This window comes from Brachypodium distachyon, chromosome 3, assembly GCF_000005505.3.
Source record: "Brachypodium distachyon strain Bd21 chromosome 3, Brachypodium_distachyon_v3.0, whole genome shotgun sequence".
In the NCBI taxonomy this organism is placed as follows: Eukaryota; Viridiplantae; Streptophyta; class Magnoliopsida; order Poales; family Poaceae; genus Brachypodium; species Brachypodium distachyon.
The window spans coordinates 45,956,791-45,970,898 of record NC_016133.3 but is presented as its reverse complement, the minus strand read 5'-3'; the positions used below and the strand labels follow the sequence as shown (position 1 = coordinate 45,970,898).

At 41.2% G+C, this 14,108-nt stretch overlaps 1 protein-coding gene across 1 annotated transcript; it reads right to left on the bottom strand.

Annotated features, from left to right (window-relative positions):
• Window positions 1–25: 25 nt before the first annotated feature.
• Window positions 26–8,318, bottom strand: LOC100834524 (protein MEI2-like 4). The gene is made up of 15 exons (XM_003574989.4): window positions 7,857–8,318; window positions 7,209–7,311; window positions 7,044–7,089; window positions 6,298–6,624; window positions 5,170–5,588; window positions 4,923–5,081; window positions 3,758–3,874; window positions 3,541–3,689; window positions 3,171–3,268; window positions 2,697–3,095; window positions 1,806–2,460; window positions 1,613–1,697; window positions 1,455–1,523; window positions 1,112–1,291; window positions 26–839 (listed from the first exon to the last, which is right to left on the bottom strand). The coding sequence occupies exons 2-15, from the start codon at window positions 7,308–7,310 to the stop codon at window positions 681–683; spliced, it is 2,964 nt and encodes a 987-aa protein (XP_003575037.1). The 5' UTR covers window position 7,311; window positions 7,857–8,318; the 3' UTR covers window positions 26–680.
• Between the last annotated feature and the right edge of the window lie 5,790 nt (window positions 8,319–14,108).

Genomic DNA, 14,108 nt, shown 5'->3' with positions numbered 1-14,108 from the left:
AAAAGCACGTTGACATACCGTGGTGATCAGGGCATAAACAGAGCACACAAACTTATACTATATGGAGGGTGAAGATGTACATATGAACTTAGCAAAGACGGTGAGAAGTTACAAGACCAGCAGGATTGGGGCACAAGTGCCCTGTCCGGTGACAAAATCGAACTTCTCCGCACACAACTTAAGAGGAGCCCTCAACTCAAAATGGAACACAGAAGACACCAGAAGAGGTTACAAAAGAAATTGCAGACCAGGCTTCCGCTCCACACATCACCACTAAAAACTGATGTAAATGTCTCCTTTGCTCTCTCCCCTCAGCACGGTTACTGCTGTACAACTTGGGGTTAATAGATTCTTACAGTGACCAAAATCTGGAAGCTCGCCCTGCGCCTCTTTCTTTACCTTTCTGAGCCTTCAGTTAATATGCATACTGGTAGGTACAAAGGAAACTGGAACCACCCTCTCTCTGTGTGTCTCCATGCTTCCCATCAGGGACAAAATTTTGCAGCAATCTAGCAAAAATCTTTGGTGGCCCGCATCATCAAAGTTAATAAATACAGATCAGGGGGCATACCAAAGAAACCAAAACGAAAAAGGGAAAAGGGAACTGGGAACTGGAAATGGGGTTGCAGAAGTTATAGTCTTGGGTCTTATGGTTAGCGATCAAGTGCGAAGCAATTGGATTACTCGGTGTCCTTGGTGGGGCCTGAAGTGTCAGCTCCGTTGGAAGAAGTGTCACAACTGGCCAAGGTTGATGAGATTTCTTGGTGGTTTTCTTCGCCAGAGGAAGTCCGAGCTCTCCCTGACCTGGCTCGGATGTTTGCACCCATAGGGAATGGTTCCTGGAAGACATGACAAGAAGATAAAATGTTAATCCTGTTTAGAAGCATTGCTATTTGCTAGCAACATCTTAGAATGACAAGTAACCTTTTTGGGAAAAGGATACAAGTTCTAGAACTTATGCGTAGCAATGTCTTGCCTTTCTCCTTTGAGCAGGACTAATGTGTGTGTTTAACTACCATAAAGCTTAAAGAAAAGAAAAGTTTGCTGTGGACCGGGGCAACTAAATCCATCAAAATGACATAAAAGGTAAAGTAAATTAAAGAAGGCAGACCTGATCCCCTGCATTAGGGCCATTTGAATGGAAGAGGATGGGGCGGCAGCGCTTGTCCTCATTCATCAAACTGGAGTTCTGGAAATGAGCAATCAGAGCTAGTTTCCCTTGAATTCTGGCATAAGCAAGTGATGCTACCTTCTCACTGTTAAATTTTTCCCACTTTTTACCATTGAAAGTCTGCAAATGGAACAGAAGCATCAAGGTATGTTGCTGATATTTCACATTTGATATGAACTGATGTTAAAGTTAATATGCATGTAGAACCATAAGATAAAATTAATCATTATTGCCTTGATGTGACAATCATTTCACAATCTGATATTATCACCCACTGTCTCACCTGATAAAACGGAACGATGTGCTGAGGATTGGTCATATTGATAAAAGCATAGCCAACATTGCATTTATTCTGGAAAAGTGAAAAGTAGTCATACAGTTAGGATAGACTCCAGGAATATTAGGCATTTTTTGCAGAAAAATAAAATAAACTTAGATCACCTTGAAGTCAATAGGCAGGTAAATAAAATCATAAGTTCCTTTATGATTTTCATCAATAGCAGTTAAAAGCATCTTTGAGGTGTACCTGGAATCCCAAGGCAAGCAGAAAGTAAAAAAAAAGACAATAAAAGAACATAAAAAGGGATTTCATAAACAAACGGTAGCTATAAATCAGTAGGTTTTGTAGACATACTTGTTTGGGATATTCTTTATCATCAGTGTAGTCCGAGAGTCTTCACCACGCAGAATACAGTCAACATCAAGCTCATATTGCCTTTTATTATCGGACTGATTAGCACTTGTGTCATTTCTTCGGTTCCTCATCCGCTCACCAGGTGAATCAAACAATGGATGTGGTACCATAGGGTTCCTTCCATGGAACATACCCCTCTGCTGAGGAGAAGGTGCGCCTATCTGTGCAGGAGACACAGCTGGATCCATACAACTTCCTCCATTTGGGGAAAATATGTTATTAAGCTCCACTGAGTGAAGCTGAGGACTACCAGGAAACCCTATGCTCCCAACACTACCAGGATGGAAACTTTGTGCTTCTGTCAAATCTCCTGCATACCCATGCCGCCTATCCCAAACTGACGGATTGATTGCTGGTGCAGATCCAACATGGTGATGATGCATGGGAGGGGCATTCTCAAGCATGTGTGCTGGTGCTCTTGGTAATCCATGCATTTGTGCAGGCGGTCGAGATGGAACATTATTTACAAATGATGCCGGGTTTGGGTTTGGCCACAGCACAGGAGAATTGGGGTGATGATGGAAGTTATTTGAATTGTTCCACATTAAATGTTGACCACGGAGAGGGAGGCTTCCACTTCTTGAAAACCCAGGAGCTGTAAATGAAATAATGCCAGAAAAGCAATTATAAATTAAATAACAGATATTACTTGGTCTAGATTCAGAATGCTTCATACTTGCAATCTTTTTCACAATTCTAATAAACCTAACAGTATTGCTATCTTTATCAAATCATATCTGTACTCATTAGCTGGAACTAAGAGAGATGAATGATATGGACTGGACAAGAACAGAATTAACAAACAAGGCAGATTATGATATCCAAATTTACCTCCTTCAGCACGATCAAATGGATGTCCATTGTGGTTACCAGAGCCCACTTTATGGAGGTGCCTGCTGTCCACCGCTTCAGCTACTCTTGAATTACTATCAACGCCAATTGGTGTCATGGTGTTGTAAGGGCTACCATTAGTTAATCCACCCATGCCTTGGAAACCATAATTCATGTGCCCATTCATCCGACCAAGTGAGTGGCTAAGCTCACCAAGGGTAGCCTTATTTACACCAGATGTAATTCCAACGGGAGAGGATAAACTTTGTGGTATGGTAGAGGATAGGCCTGGAAATGATGCATCCCTGAATGAGCTCATTGATGTCTGAATTCCAGAAAGCATACCCATACTCCCATTTTCAAAGCCAGTGGAGGTGAGTGTTGCCAAATTAGATGAACCTTGCAAAATGTCATTCAGGTTAGGAAATGCAACTGCTAGAAAAACATTTGTTGAATAAAAAATAAATAACGTACCAAAAGAAGCCATTGAAGGGCTACTTGTGCTTGGACTCCCCAGTTTGTATACACCAAACTCTTCCTGCCCTAATTCTGGAGACAGATGCTGCATCAAGCTGTCGTACAAAGAAACAAAACCATTTTCAAAGCTATCGTACGATCAATATATTCATTTCTCATGGTTAAAGATTCAAACATAAAAAAGAATTAGGATATATGTTAGATCGGTGCACCAGTGAGAAGTGCTGATTTGGAAACAGGAGAGCCCTACTGAAAAAGAGAACTGCTATTTTACCAACATGTTCAACTTCCAGGCTATTGCATTCAACTAAGTTATTCTTGCTTCCACACCTCAACCTGGAATAAACATGAAGGTCGAGTAACTCACCGTCTAGTACCACCCAGATGGCTGCTCTCCAATTTGATTTTCTTGCCTGCGATATCATTCCGATTTAAAGCACGTAATGCACTTTCGGCTCCTCTGATATCATAAAATTCAATTATTTTGTGATGACCCTTTTGTGTAGTATCACGAATCTGCAGTTAAAAACTTCACCATGTTATAGTCCTAGTTACAGCAGTAGTTAGCTAATGTAAGACCATACCTCCTTGATTTCACCATAGCCACCAAATATCCGACGAAGATCGTCATTTGTTACAGATGGATCAACATTAAACACAACAAGAGTTCCCTGGTTAACGTCCTTCTCCGAAGGATTGTCCTATGGAAAAAGGGTCAATTAGCATGCAAAACTTGTGCTCTACTTTTGCACATATGCTTGAGGCCTATAACTTAAGAAATAAAAAACCAGTTTAAACTAAAAAGAAAACTGCTAGCATCATGTTTATTAATAAGGTATTAAATCGTTTCCTGCGGCTTTGCAGTAAGGTCCCAGCTACAGCTATCAGCCTATTGCTAGCTATCGTGAAAGGAATTTACAACAGTGCTTCCTGTAAAAGAACAATTATTAAATACACCGTAATAGAAGTCCCATTCAAATAAGTTAGATAACTATAGTAACTTATTCTACTAATCCATGTCCTTAGAACAATAAGTGAACTCCAAAACTAGCCAAAGTAGCACTAAAAATTTACGAAATGCCCAAAATAGCAGAAGGCCATAATTAGCTCAGATTTTAAATGGCGGTTAGCGTGGCTTAGCAGCCAGGTCGATGAAAATCAATTGAGAATTATCATTAGCTATCATGGAAGCTATAGTTATAGCAATTTAAAAGATAAGTCTTACAAATAATTATAGCGTAAAGAAAATATTAAATAAATGTTGAAAAAAATAACTATTACACAGTTTTCTTTATCACGTAAAGTACTTAATTAGTGACTAAGAAATATGGATGCTGGAGTATATAAAAAGTGAAAGATGAAGTTCCTTGATATGTTTTATCCAAATTTAATCTTATAATTTCTGTATTTTGGACTTCTCATGAATTGTATTTCAAAATTACCATACTATTTTGAGATAAATTTGCTTCTGCGTAGTGGGAGCTATCGCTAGCTACAAGCTCATGGCAAACAGCGGAGCTATTTAGAGCTATAGCTCTAGTTGCTTCATAGTGAAACATCAGTCTGTTGCTTAACGTTTCAGGTCCAAAAAAGCTATGGCGGAGCTATAGCACAGCCAAGCTAACTACTTAAAACCATGTTTACTAAAATCGTAGATATCAAAGGCACAATTGATGTAATCTAAAATCAAGCCAAGAAAACAGAAGAAAGCATTTGGGTTGGAGTGACGACCAGCGAAGTGATGGTTACCTTGGGAATGGAGTAATGTATGTCAAGTTTTCTACGTCTGAGAGGCTTGTTTTGAAGTGCCCTCATAGCATTTCGTGCAGACCTTATGTCATAGTAAGATATCATCACAAAACCTCGATGTTTGCATGCAGTGTAAAGGGTGCGGATATCTCCATAATGCTGCGAGGAAAGAGTAAATGGATTTCAGCAATCAAATCTGATGTACCAGAATGATGAGTTGAACAGGAAGATGGAAAAGGTAACATACCTCAAATATGAGCTTCAATTCAGAGTCCTCAACATTGCTATTAATGTTCCGAACAAAAAGGGTTCTGGAAGGGTGTTCCCCATGTGGATGTTCACCATTCAATGCACCATTCAAAAAACCAAATCCGTCGTTAGCTCCACCGGTAAGTTCTTGCAACTTTTTACTTTCATCAGTTTCGAGTTCCATCCCGCCTCCAGTGTAGAATATATCATCATCAACATCCTCCCCATTGTTAGTATGGGCTGCGTACCCAACTTCATCGAGAACACCTGATAACAGTTCGTCGTCATCAGGAAGCAGATTTCCAATAATTTGGGCCTCAATTTCCTCAGTCAACTCAAACGGCTCATCATCGACATGGTTTAGATCAACCTTTTGAATTGGCTTTCCGACAAGAGCATTATTGGTTGTTAATCTCACTGCAAGGTGACAGATAAAACCATATGATCAGCAATTAATAGAAATAATATGCTGCAAATGGAGTAGTGACTGAACCAGAGTGTTTACTGTTTCATCTTTGTACAAGAACATACAAGGGTAACAGATAGACCACGGTACCAAACTAAGTGAATTAATTTTTAGGTCCCAGGATAGAAGCAAGATTCTTGCCAAAACAAGCAGAAGTCATTCACTTTCTAACCCCCATATTCACTTGTATGCTCCCTTCTAATTATATACCTAATTATATACCATTTCTCTTTGTGCAAGAGAATCATTAAATATAGCATGTCAGGAAGTGATGAAAATGAAGATAAATAGATTGACATATTTATTACTCCCTCGACAAGTATATGAAAGGCCTATCTCTAAAAAATCACTGTTTTTGCCATTTTTGCTTTGGTACTAGTGTTTTGCTTTGATATCGATGTTTCATCTTGTTACCAGTGTTCTTCAACATTAAATCTACATTTATTCTATCTTTTTACTGTGCCTTGGTTATACCATTTTTCAAGAGAGGCCGTAAACGCAAACGGAGGGAGTGTTCGTATAGGAGTAAAGATAGAAGTGAAGATAAAGAACTCAGCACAATTACTATAGAGTGGATATTTCTTAAGGTCATGATTCATTGCGCGGTCGAACCAAGAATTCTAATGAAGTAAATGGAAAATGATAAAAATAATGGCTCACGTTTCTTGTCAAAAATGTCAGAAAGCGAGCTCGAGAAAAGCCCATTCTCGTTGTAGACCTCATTTGTAGTAGTCCTTCTCTCATCACGAAATAGTAAAGGTGTCGCCTTTAAGGATGAAGCAGATTGGGAACTAGGATTTTGCTGAGGTCTCCAAGGAGATGGTGGCAGGTTTGCATGCCTCTCTTGACCGAACGGCTTGTGCTCGAGACTGTATGCAGTTTTCTGATCCTTCGGATCATATTGTTGAATAAGCTCTAGTCGACCTGCTATCTTGGTCCCAATTGGTTGAGGCTTTTCCAGTGGAGACGATGCAACCGACTTGCTTCCTGGTAACAATAAGAAGCAACTAGATTTGAAAAGAGATCATGTCATCAAAAACCAGATAATGCATCAATCATCATCGCAAGGAAAAGCGGTACACTAGCACCAACAAGTAGAAAGAACTTGCAGCAATCAACTGCCTAAGACAGGATAATCTGTAAATTCCTTTGTCTAGAAAACTTTGCAAATAGACTCCTTGACCTCAAAAAGCATAAACTGTTGACCTCACTATAGAGGAAAATGTACTTTAACCTACAAGGAAAAGCCTCAATCCTCAGGTTTGATAGCATGCACAAAAATGGGACTCCTTCAGTGCCCCAACAAAGTGAAACATTTTATGGCTACAAGACATCCTAATTCTAATACAAAAAAAATGACAAACAAAACCTAATTCAACATGAACAAAATCGAACCCAGTGCTCACCCATGTTATGGGGTATGGATTCCGGCTTCCAAAATCCAATTTGCCTCTGCAAATTTAGATGACCATTATGAGAAAAATTAATTCATTCCCGACCATGAACCGTACCAACAATAAACTTGTTGAAGCAAGAACTTGAGCAACAGCTTCAAAGTGTGTGGGGGTTACCTCTGTGGGGAGGAGAAGCTCATCGCTGAAGGAGGAAGCTGTCACGATGGGATTCCTGTACTGGGACAATTGGTGCCTCTGATCCATGACCTGAGATGGCATCCTGCAGAAGCCAAAACATAGAACATGTTAGGTACAAGACCTGCCAACACCTCTGGTAGCTCAATTTGGTCGGATCAAAGTAAAATTGTTTTTTTCCCGAAATCATGCACTTCTTGGAGACCAAAGATGCACAATCAGCGTAATATCGTGCGCGGAAATTCGAACTACCCCAAGAGGAAGCAAAAAAAAATGTGGAATTTAGTGCTTGCTTGTAAGCTTCCAAGGTCAAACGTTCCGAATCAGAACCACCAGATTTGACAAATCGGTGAGGGAATCTGACGAACTTCTATGCAAAAATGTTTAGTTTCCCAACAAAACAGCATACGAGATGTGGAATTCAATGCGTCTCGGGCTCTACAGCTCCAAAACAAGCAAGTATCTTGTGATCAAAGAAACAATGAAAATAAATCGAAAAATCCGCACAGCCCAAACCAAATTACCCCCAAAATTCAAGCTCGGATCACACCAAGCAACTAAATCTCCCACAATTCAGTCTTCTCTGAGCAAAACCAAACACAAAATAGCACAAAACAAGCAAGGCCTCACCAGATCGGCGCCCGCAGCCACCTCAACCTCTTCAGAGCCAAAAACTCCGCACGAATTTGCAAGTTGCAGTGACAGGCGGGACAGATGCTCCCATGAGTCGCGACCGCCCCTCGGAGCTCGAAGACGGCGGATCACGCCGCCCAAACAAAGCCCCCGCAGCCCAATGTGACGGCGGCGACAGGGACCCCCCTCACGCGGCGAGAGGGAGGAGGAGAAAAATGGAGAAAGCTACAACAGCTACCTAACCCTAGAGGAATGCAACAGCAGCAGCAGCAACGACGACCCAGCTCTGTCCGCTGCCCTGCATTCCCAGAGGTGCCCCCGCCTCCTCCCGCTCCGCGTCCGAGAGGGCTCGCCGGAGTTCGCCGGAAACGGGCTCCGGCGAGAGTTCCCGGCGAGCTGGTGGTGGGGTGGTGAGACGAAGACGCAGGGGACAGGAACTACCTAACCAAATGGGGTCGCGGGGCCGGAGGCCGATTTTTATATCGGACCCCGCGGTGACGCCCGGTGACCGCAAGCGCGGAGCACGGGACCGCAATACCGGGACGTCGCACTCCTAACCGCCCTTTATCTCTGACATCTGGCTCCCACTAAAAAATGTTCCCACCTGTCAGTGACTACGGGAGATGAGAGTTCCAGATGTCAGTGGCATGGAAGGGTTGGTCATCAATCGGTCGTGGTGTAGCCTGAAATTTGGGTGGTGGGAGTCGAGAGAGGCGATGCTTTTGAGCGGGATGAATAAGTAGTTGGTTAGGACAAGAAATTGCTTCGACCGAAGAAAAAGATGGATCTTCTATAGTTGGATTAGATTACATTACATTACAGTATAGTACTCCGTACTACCAGTATTAGTTTTTGTTAGTTTTAACTGCTTGCCTTTCTTGAAAAAATTTAATAGTATCGGCCTTTCTAGATGCAAGTGTTTCTTGATTCTTGTTTCTTCCGTTTGATACTGTATTATTCCTCTATTTTCAACATCCTGACTGACCGTAGAGCAATTTTCTAGTTCAATATTGAAATGCATTACGGGAAAATCCATATGTTGTTAGTATTTATTTTTCATTCACAAAAGGCAACTGATTGTGATTGATTTCATTTTTATTGGAGCTGAAATCAACAGCATTCAAGCACTCTATCTTCTCTCATGTGCTAAAGGACCATGCTAGAGTAATAAACCACTTTGCATGCTATACATCTGCATAACGTACTGTCTCCTAAAACCATGATCCCCTTAGCCATTTCGATTAAATGTACCCACCATATGCTTATTTTGAGGAGTAGGTTTACTTATGGTTATGACTAAATTTAGGAGGCCTAATAATAGTAACACAAAACAAAAAACGAGATAAAGTCCTCAGCTCACAAAAAAAATTCTTGGCGCGCAAGTTCAATTAGGGAAAAAAATGATATACTCCATCTGATCCCATACCTTGCATAAACATGCGGCAATTAAATCGGATCGCAAAAGGCAGAATATTTTACGGATCTATAACATGTTACTATCTTTTACTAAGCAATATTGTCATGCGGTGTTTTACATTCATACGTAGGAATTTTATTTTTTACCATATAGGAAAATTGTTACTTAATATAAAAAAAAAAAAGTAAAGTCTACTTTAAACCTTGTACTTGTAGAGTTGACCTCTGTAAAGCTAACGTTCGAAATAGACTTTATTCTTTATTAAAGAAAATTCATAAATGCATCTACTAGTACTATTTTTTTCATCAATGGAACTTAAGCATCAAATAAAAACATGGACATACACATATCATCAATGATCATATATTTGGGTGCCCGTTTTCCTACGGCGCAGCTGCAAGCCACAGCATATACGGCAAAACAATATTCATCCTGGCCCTGACCAGCCTGTTTACCGCGCTCCAGTTCGAACCACCAAGTGGCAAAAACCGTCTCAGTTGGGAGAGTTTACTTTTGGTCCCGCGTGAGCAAGACGACTCCCCGTCATGTGGGCCCCGCGTCTCCCCGAGGATAAGCCTCCCCTCACCTTTGTATTGTACCGCTCGCGTTGCCCCATGCGGCGGGCCCGGCGCCCCAGAGTCGGCCGGGGCCCCACAGCGGAGCCTCTCTCTCCCAAGGCAGCAGGAAAGCAACCGCCAGCGGTAAAGGAGCCAGGAGAGCGCCAGGGGGAGTCGGCCAGCCACGGGGTTTGTACGACCGAAGATTCGGAAGGAATCGAACGGCCACGGTAAATCCGTGCGTCGTCATCCTTTACCAGGTGCCGCGGCGTGTATCCTGCTCCGCGTGAAACTCCTCCCGGGTTGTCCTCGGCTCCTCCTCGGTCCTCGCGCTGGGAGGTTATCATCTTTTTTCGGAGGAAGACAGGGAAATGGATGCCGTCAGGTCTACAGACTTGCTAGCTGGTGTACAGCGTACGCAAGTCTCTACCACTAGTCCACTACCGCTGGCTATGTTGATGGGCAGCCATCAGTCGCGTTTAAGTTTGGACAAACGGCACAGTGACTCACGCGGCCGCATATCCTCTGTTATTCCGTGCGTGTGGAGGCGATTCTCTGTAACAGTAAAGTAGTACCGTACTCTGTTCATATTGGTCGTTGAAATATTATATGTATCTAGACGTTTTTTATTCACAGATACATTCATATTTAGACAAATTTAAGACAATTAATATTGATCGGAGGGAGTAGTACTCCAATTTGCACTTCAATCAAATCACGCATGGTAAAATACTCCCTTCTGATTCTAAATTCTTGACTCAAATTTGCCCAATATAAATGTATTTATACTTAAAAAACGTCTAGATACATGTAATATTTCGACAATAATTTAAGATCAGAGAGAGTATGAAACAGTAATTTAAAAAATAAATCAAGAGAAAAATAATCGATGAACCTCGTCCGATGACAGTACCGTTAAAAGGGGCGTAATAAAATGCAGAGCAGAAGTAACTCTTGTTTTTGTTTGAGAATCCTCAAAGTTTGTGCTCACAGCCAATCAAGAATAAAATACCTGAAGTACAATTCAAGAATAGAAAAACAACACTTTTTCTAAGAAACAAACTCTCGACGCATGTTGAAGGCGATTGTAGAAGAAATATGGAAATCCAAGTTAAATCAACTTGTTGAATATATGTAAGTTAGTCCTTCCGATTCTAAATTCTTGTCGTTGTTTTAGTGCAAATTTGAACTAAAATAACGACAACAATTTAGGATGGGAGAGCGTATATTGTGCTGATTCTACTAGTTCTCAACCTTGACTGTTTAGGAGTAGACACCCCACTGATAACAGATGTCCATTGTCCGGCTCCATGGCATCGCGGGCTGTGGGAAAGAGGGATGCCATGGACACGGTAGATTTTTGTAATCGAATGTTGTAACTCATGCACGTTTTAGCCTTTTAGGTAATACTGTATTTGGTTCCCGAGCAGATACGATGAATGAAATGGTTCTATTTCTGTCGAGTTGGAATGGAATGGTTTTACTTTTTTAAATTGTAGGAAGGAAACACTTGAACCACTATTTCACTTGGAATCAAATTCCTTCTTTTTTCAAAAATGAGATGTTAATCATATTGAGAGAACATTTCCTTTCGAGGAATCATATGGTTATGTTCTATGTTATAGGAATAAAACACATGAATCATCTCAACTTTTGAAACCACTCCAGTACGTTTTGCTTCATGGCCTCAACCAAACAACGTCTCTTCTCAGAAAACAAAGTACAAACGCACACGCTCACAAACATGCACGTCGGCAAACGTCTCGTAGTTGGCGGGTGCGTCACTTTCACTAAAAAAAACAACGAGGTAAATGCGACGGCCCATGCTAATCCTAGGACTTAAACCTGCGTCAGCTGGTTCCGTTCGCTCATGCTCTTGCATTTTACATGAATGAACCACTTACGAAAATCTACCACATTACCACAAAACATCCTTTCATAGAGGACACCTAGTAATTCTTATTCTAGGTTCACCCTTGGCGACAATTACTATTTTTTTTTGCGAGAAACAGTTACTGTTGCGAAGGTTTAATGAAGTTTGATCGTTTACACGGTACTCTAGTTGGAAAAAAAAATCAATGTTGTTCTTGTTGATCGTCGGCGAGAGCTAAGTTGGTGCAGTGACGACGAGTTCATCTGCGCCTTTGACCATCATTTTTAATTAGGCACGATAACTTGACTGTAATTTTATTATTCTTTAGGTTTTTTTTACAGCAATTCTTTGGGGTTGTTTATGTTTGTGGTTAGCCCATTGTCTGGCTGTACTCTATTTTTACGTAATTAAACCACATTCGTTAAAAGAACCTGAATCTGGACTAGCTTGGGCCTAGGTGGAATATGGCTTTCGATGGGTCTGCCTTGCCTGAAAGTTCGACAAGTCTAAATCATGCTAATTAAAATGCACCAAGAAAGCATATGCTCCTATCAATTAGACCAAACAACTCTCATCTTCCATGATGTTAAACCAACAACAGCACAGAATAAGTTCATGTATGACAGTCGCTATCATATATGCTGAACTGCACTACATCGCACTCGTGTTCTCCGCCGAATGGACCATCTTAGAAGCCATCGACCAGTTAATATTCTCTTGCATTCTTTCATCTGTTTTTGTTTCGAAAAGCCTGCAACCTTTTCAAGTTTCAGAAAAAAAAACTTGCTTAGCATGAGCTTGGTGCTCTGGCGAGAGCGTATCATGTAATGCTGGGCCAGAGGAGACCAGACAGCAGCAATCAGCAACAGGGTAATCGGGGCCTCATCATCATGACATTTTCTGTGCTGGAAGTGCAATTCCAAGTGCAAGCCCTGCTGCAACAGAAATAAGTACACAATATAAAAATAATGCAAAGAGGACCTATGTACAGGTAAAACAGGAATATGGGCTTGCAGTTGCATCAGCCTGGCTGTGTCAGGTTGCATAATTTCCTTGCCTCCCCCATGGGGCAGCCTTGCTTCATTTATTATTATTTTTGCTAGAAGAAAAGGCATCTGGCACCACATATCTCCCAGTCTCTCCCTGTCCTGAAAGCATCTATGAATTTTAAATCTAGCAATATCTGCATCTCTATCTCTCCCCCTTTTGTCCATCACTGTGCATGGATGTGCTGAGCCCCCACATGATAATGGACCTATCAGAATAAAGATCAAAGCTGGTGCTATCCATAGCTTTCTTTCCTGGTGTCACACGCACTGTCACTTGCATCGATTATTTTTCTCCCTATCCGTCACATTATTGCCATCCATCCATCCGTCCCACCTAGTTGGACCATCGGATGGATTAATTAACAGCTGTGGGTGCAGAACAGAAGGAAATATAGATTAACAGGACGAAACATACCAGGTAGATTAATTTGACTAATTGCCCTTTCACTATGTGACGGTACTAGGTTGTTAATTATTAGTTAATAACAGAATAGTTAGTGCACATTGACTTTTTTGAAATGTACCCATTTTGCACTAGCATTTCCGAGCACATGCACATCAGGTGAGCAAAGATTAAAGAAGAAAACAGAACAACATTCTCGTTGTTTGTCTATCGTGTTGTAGTCGAAGGGGGATCGAATAAAAGGGCCCCCTCTCAGTCGCCGCTCGTCAGCCGTTTGATTTTTTTTATAGCAGCCATACCATTGTGACATGTGACGTTACTTGTAATTATTTACAATTTTATTACTACGTGATGACTGGCTAACCGAGTGAAATTCCTGATGACATGCGGACTGAAGCAATTATGCAACAGAGGAGGACAGTGTTAATTGTTTTGGGCCAGATGACGAGAGCTGTGTGCTGAGTTTCAAGACTCGTGGTTATAGGTTGACTTTAGAGGATTAAAGTGGAAACCAGTGCAAGATTCCAGGGCCTATTTTGGTTGTTTGGAATGGCTACAATCTTGTGTCAAAAGCATGGCCAGCCGCAAACTTTGATGTCAAGAGTCAATGTTGCCCAACTAATCGGGCACAACTGAACTTTTCTAGGCCAGGCCAGATATAGTTGAGGAGCCCCCTATTTCACAATAGAAGACACACAAATATACACTTGCTCAACACTCTAAAATTTTAATCAGAAATGTGTAGAAAATATATGGTCTGGATATTTACGAAGTCGACTTACACAAAGTTGGAACTTTTTACATTTAAGATGAAGTACTATTGCTGTGTTTTCAATTCTCATATAGTCATATGACTCAATAAGCCATGACACATAATTCTCACTTTTTCATGTTTTACCTTTTTGAAATCCTGCGAAGTTTACGGGCACTGAACTTCTGTTTTTGCTATT

Bases quoted from the DNA above. Each gene is read 5' to 3' on its own strand.
- LOC100834524 (XM_003574989.4), bottom strand. From the start codon at position 7,310: ATGCCATCTCAGGTCATGGATCAGAGGCACCAATTGTCCCAGTACAGG. The intron at 3,875-4,922 runs GTAACCATCACT...CTTTTTCCATAG, and splicing joins TACATTACTCCATTCCCAAG to GACAATCCTTCGGAGAAGGA. The intron at 3,269-3,540 runs GTGAGTTACTCG...TTTGTACGACAG, and splicing joins CATCTGGGTGGTACTAGACG to CTTGATGCAGCATCTGTCTC.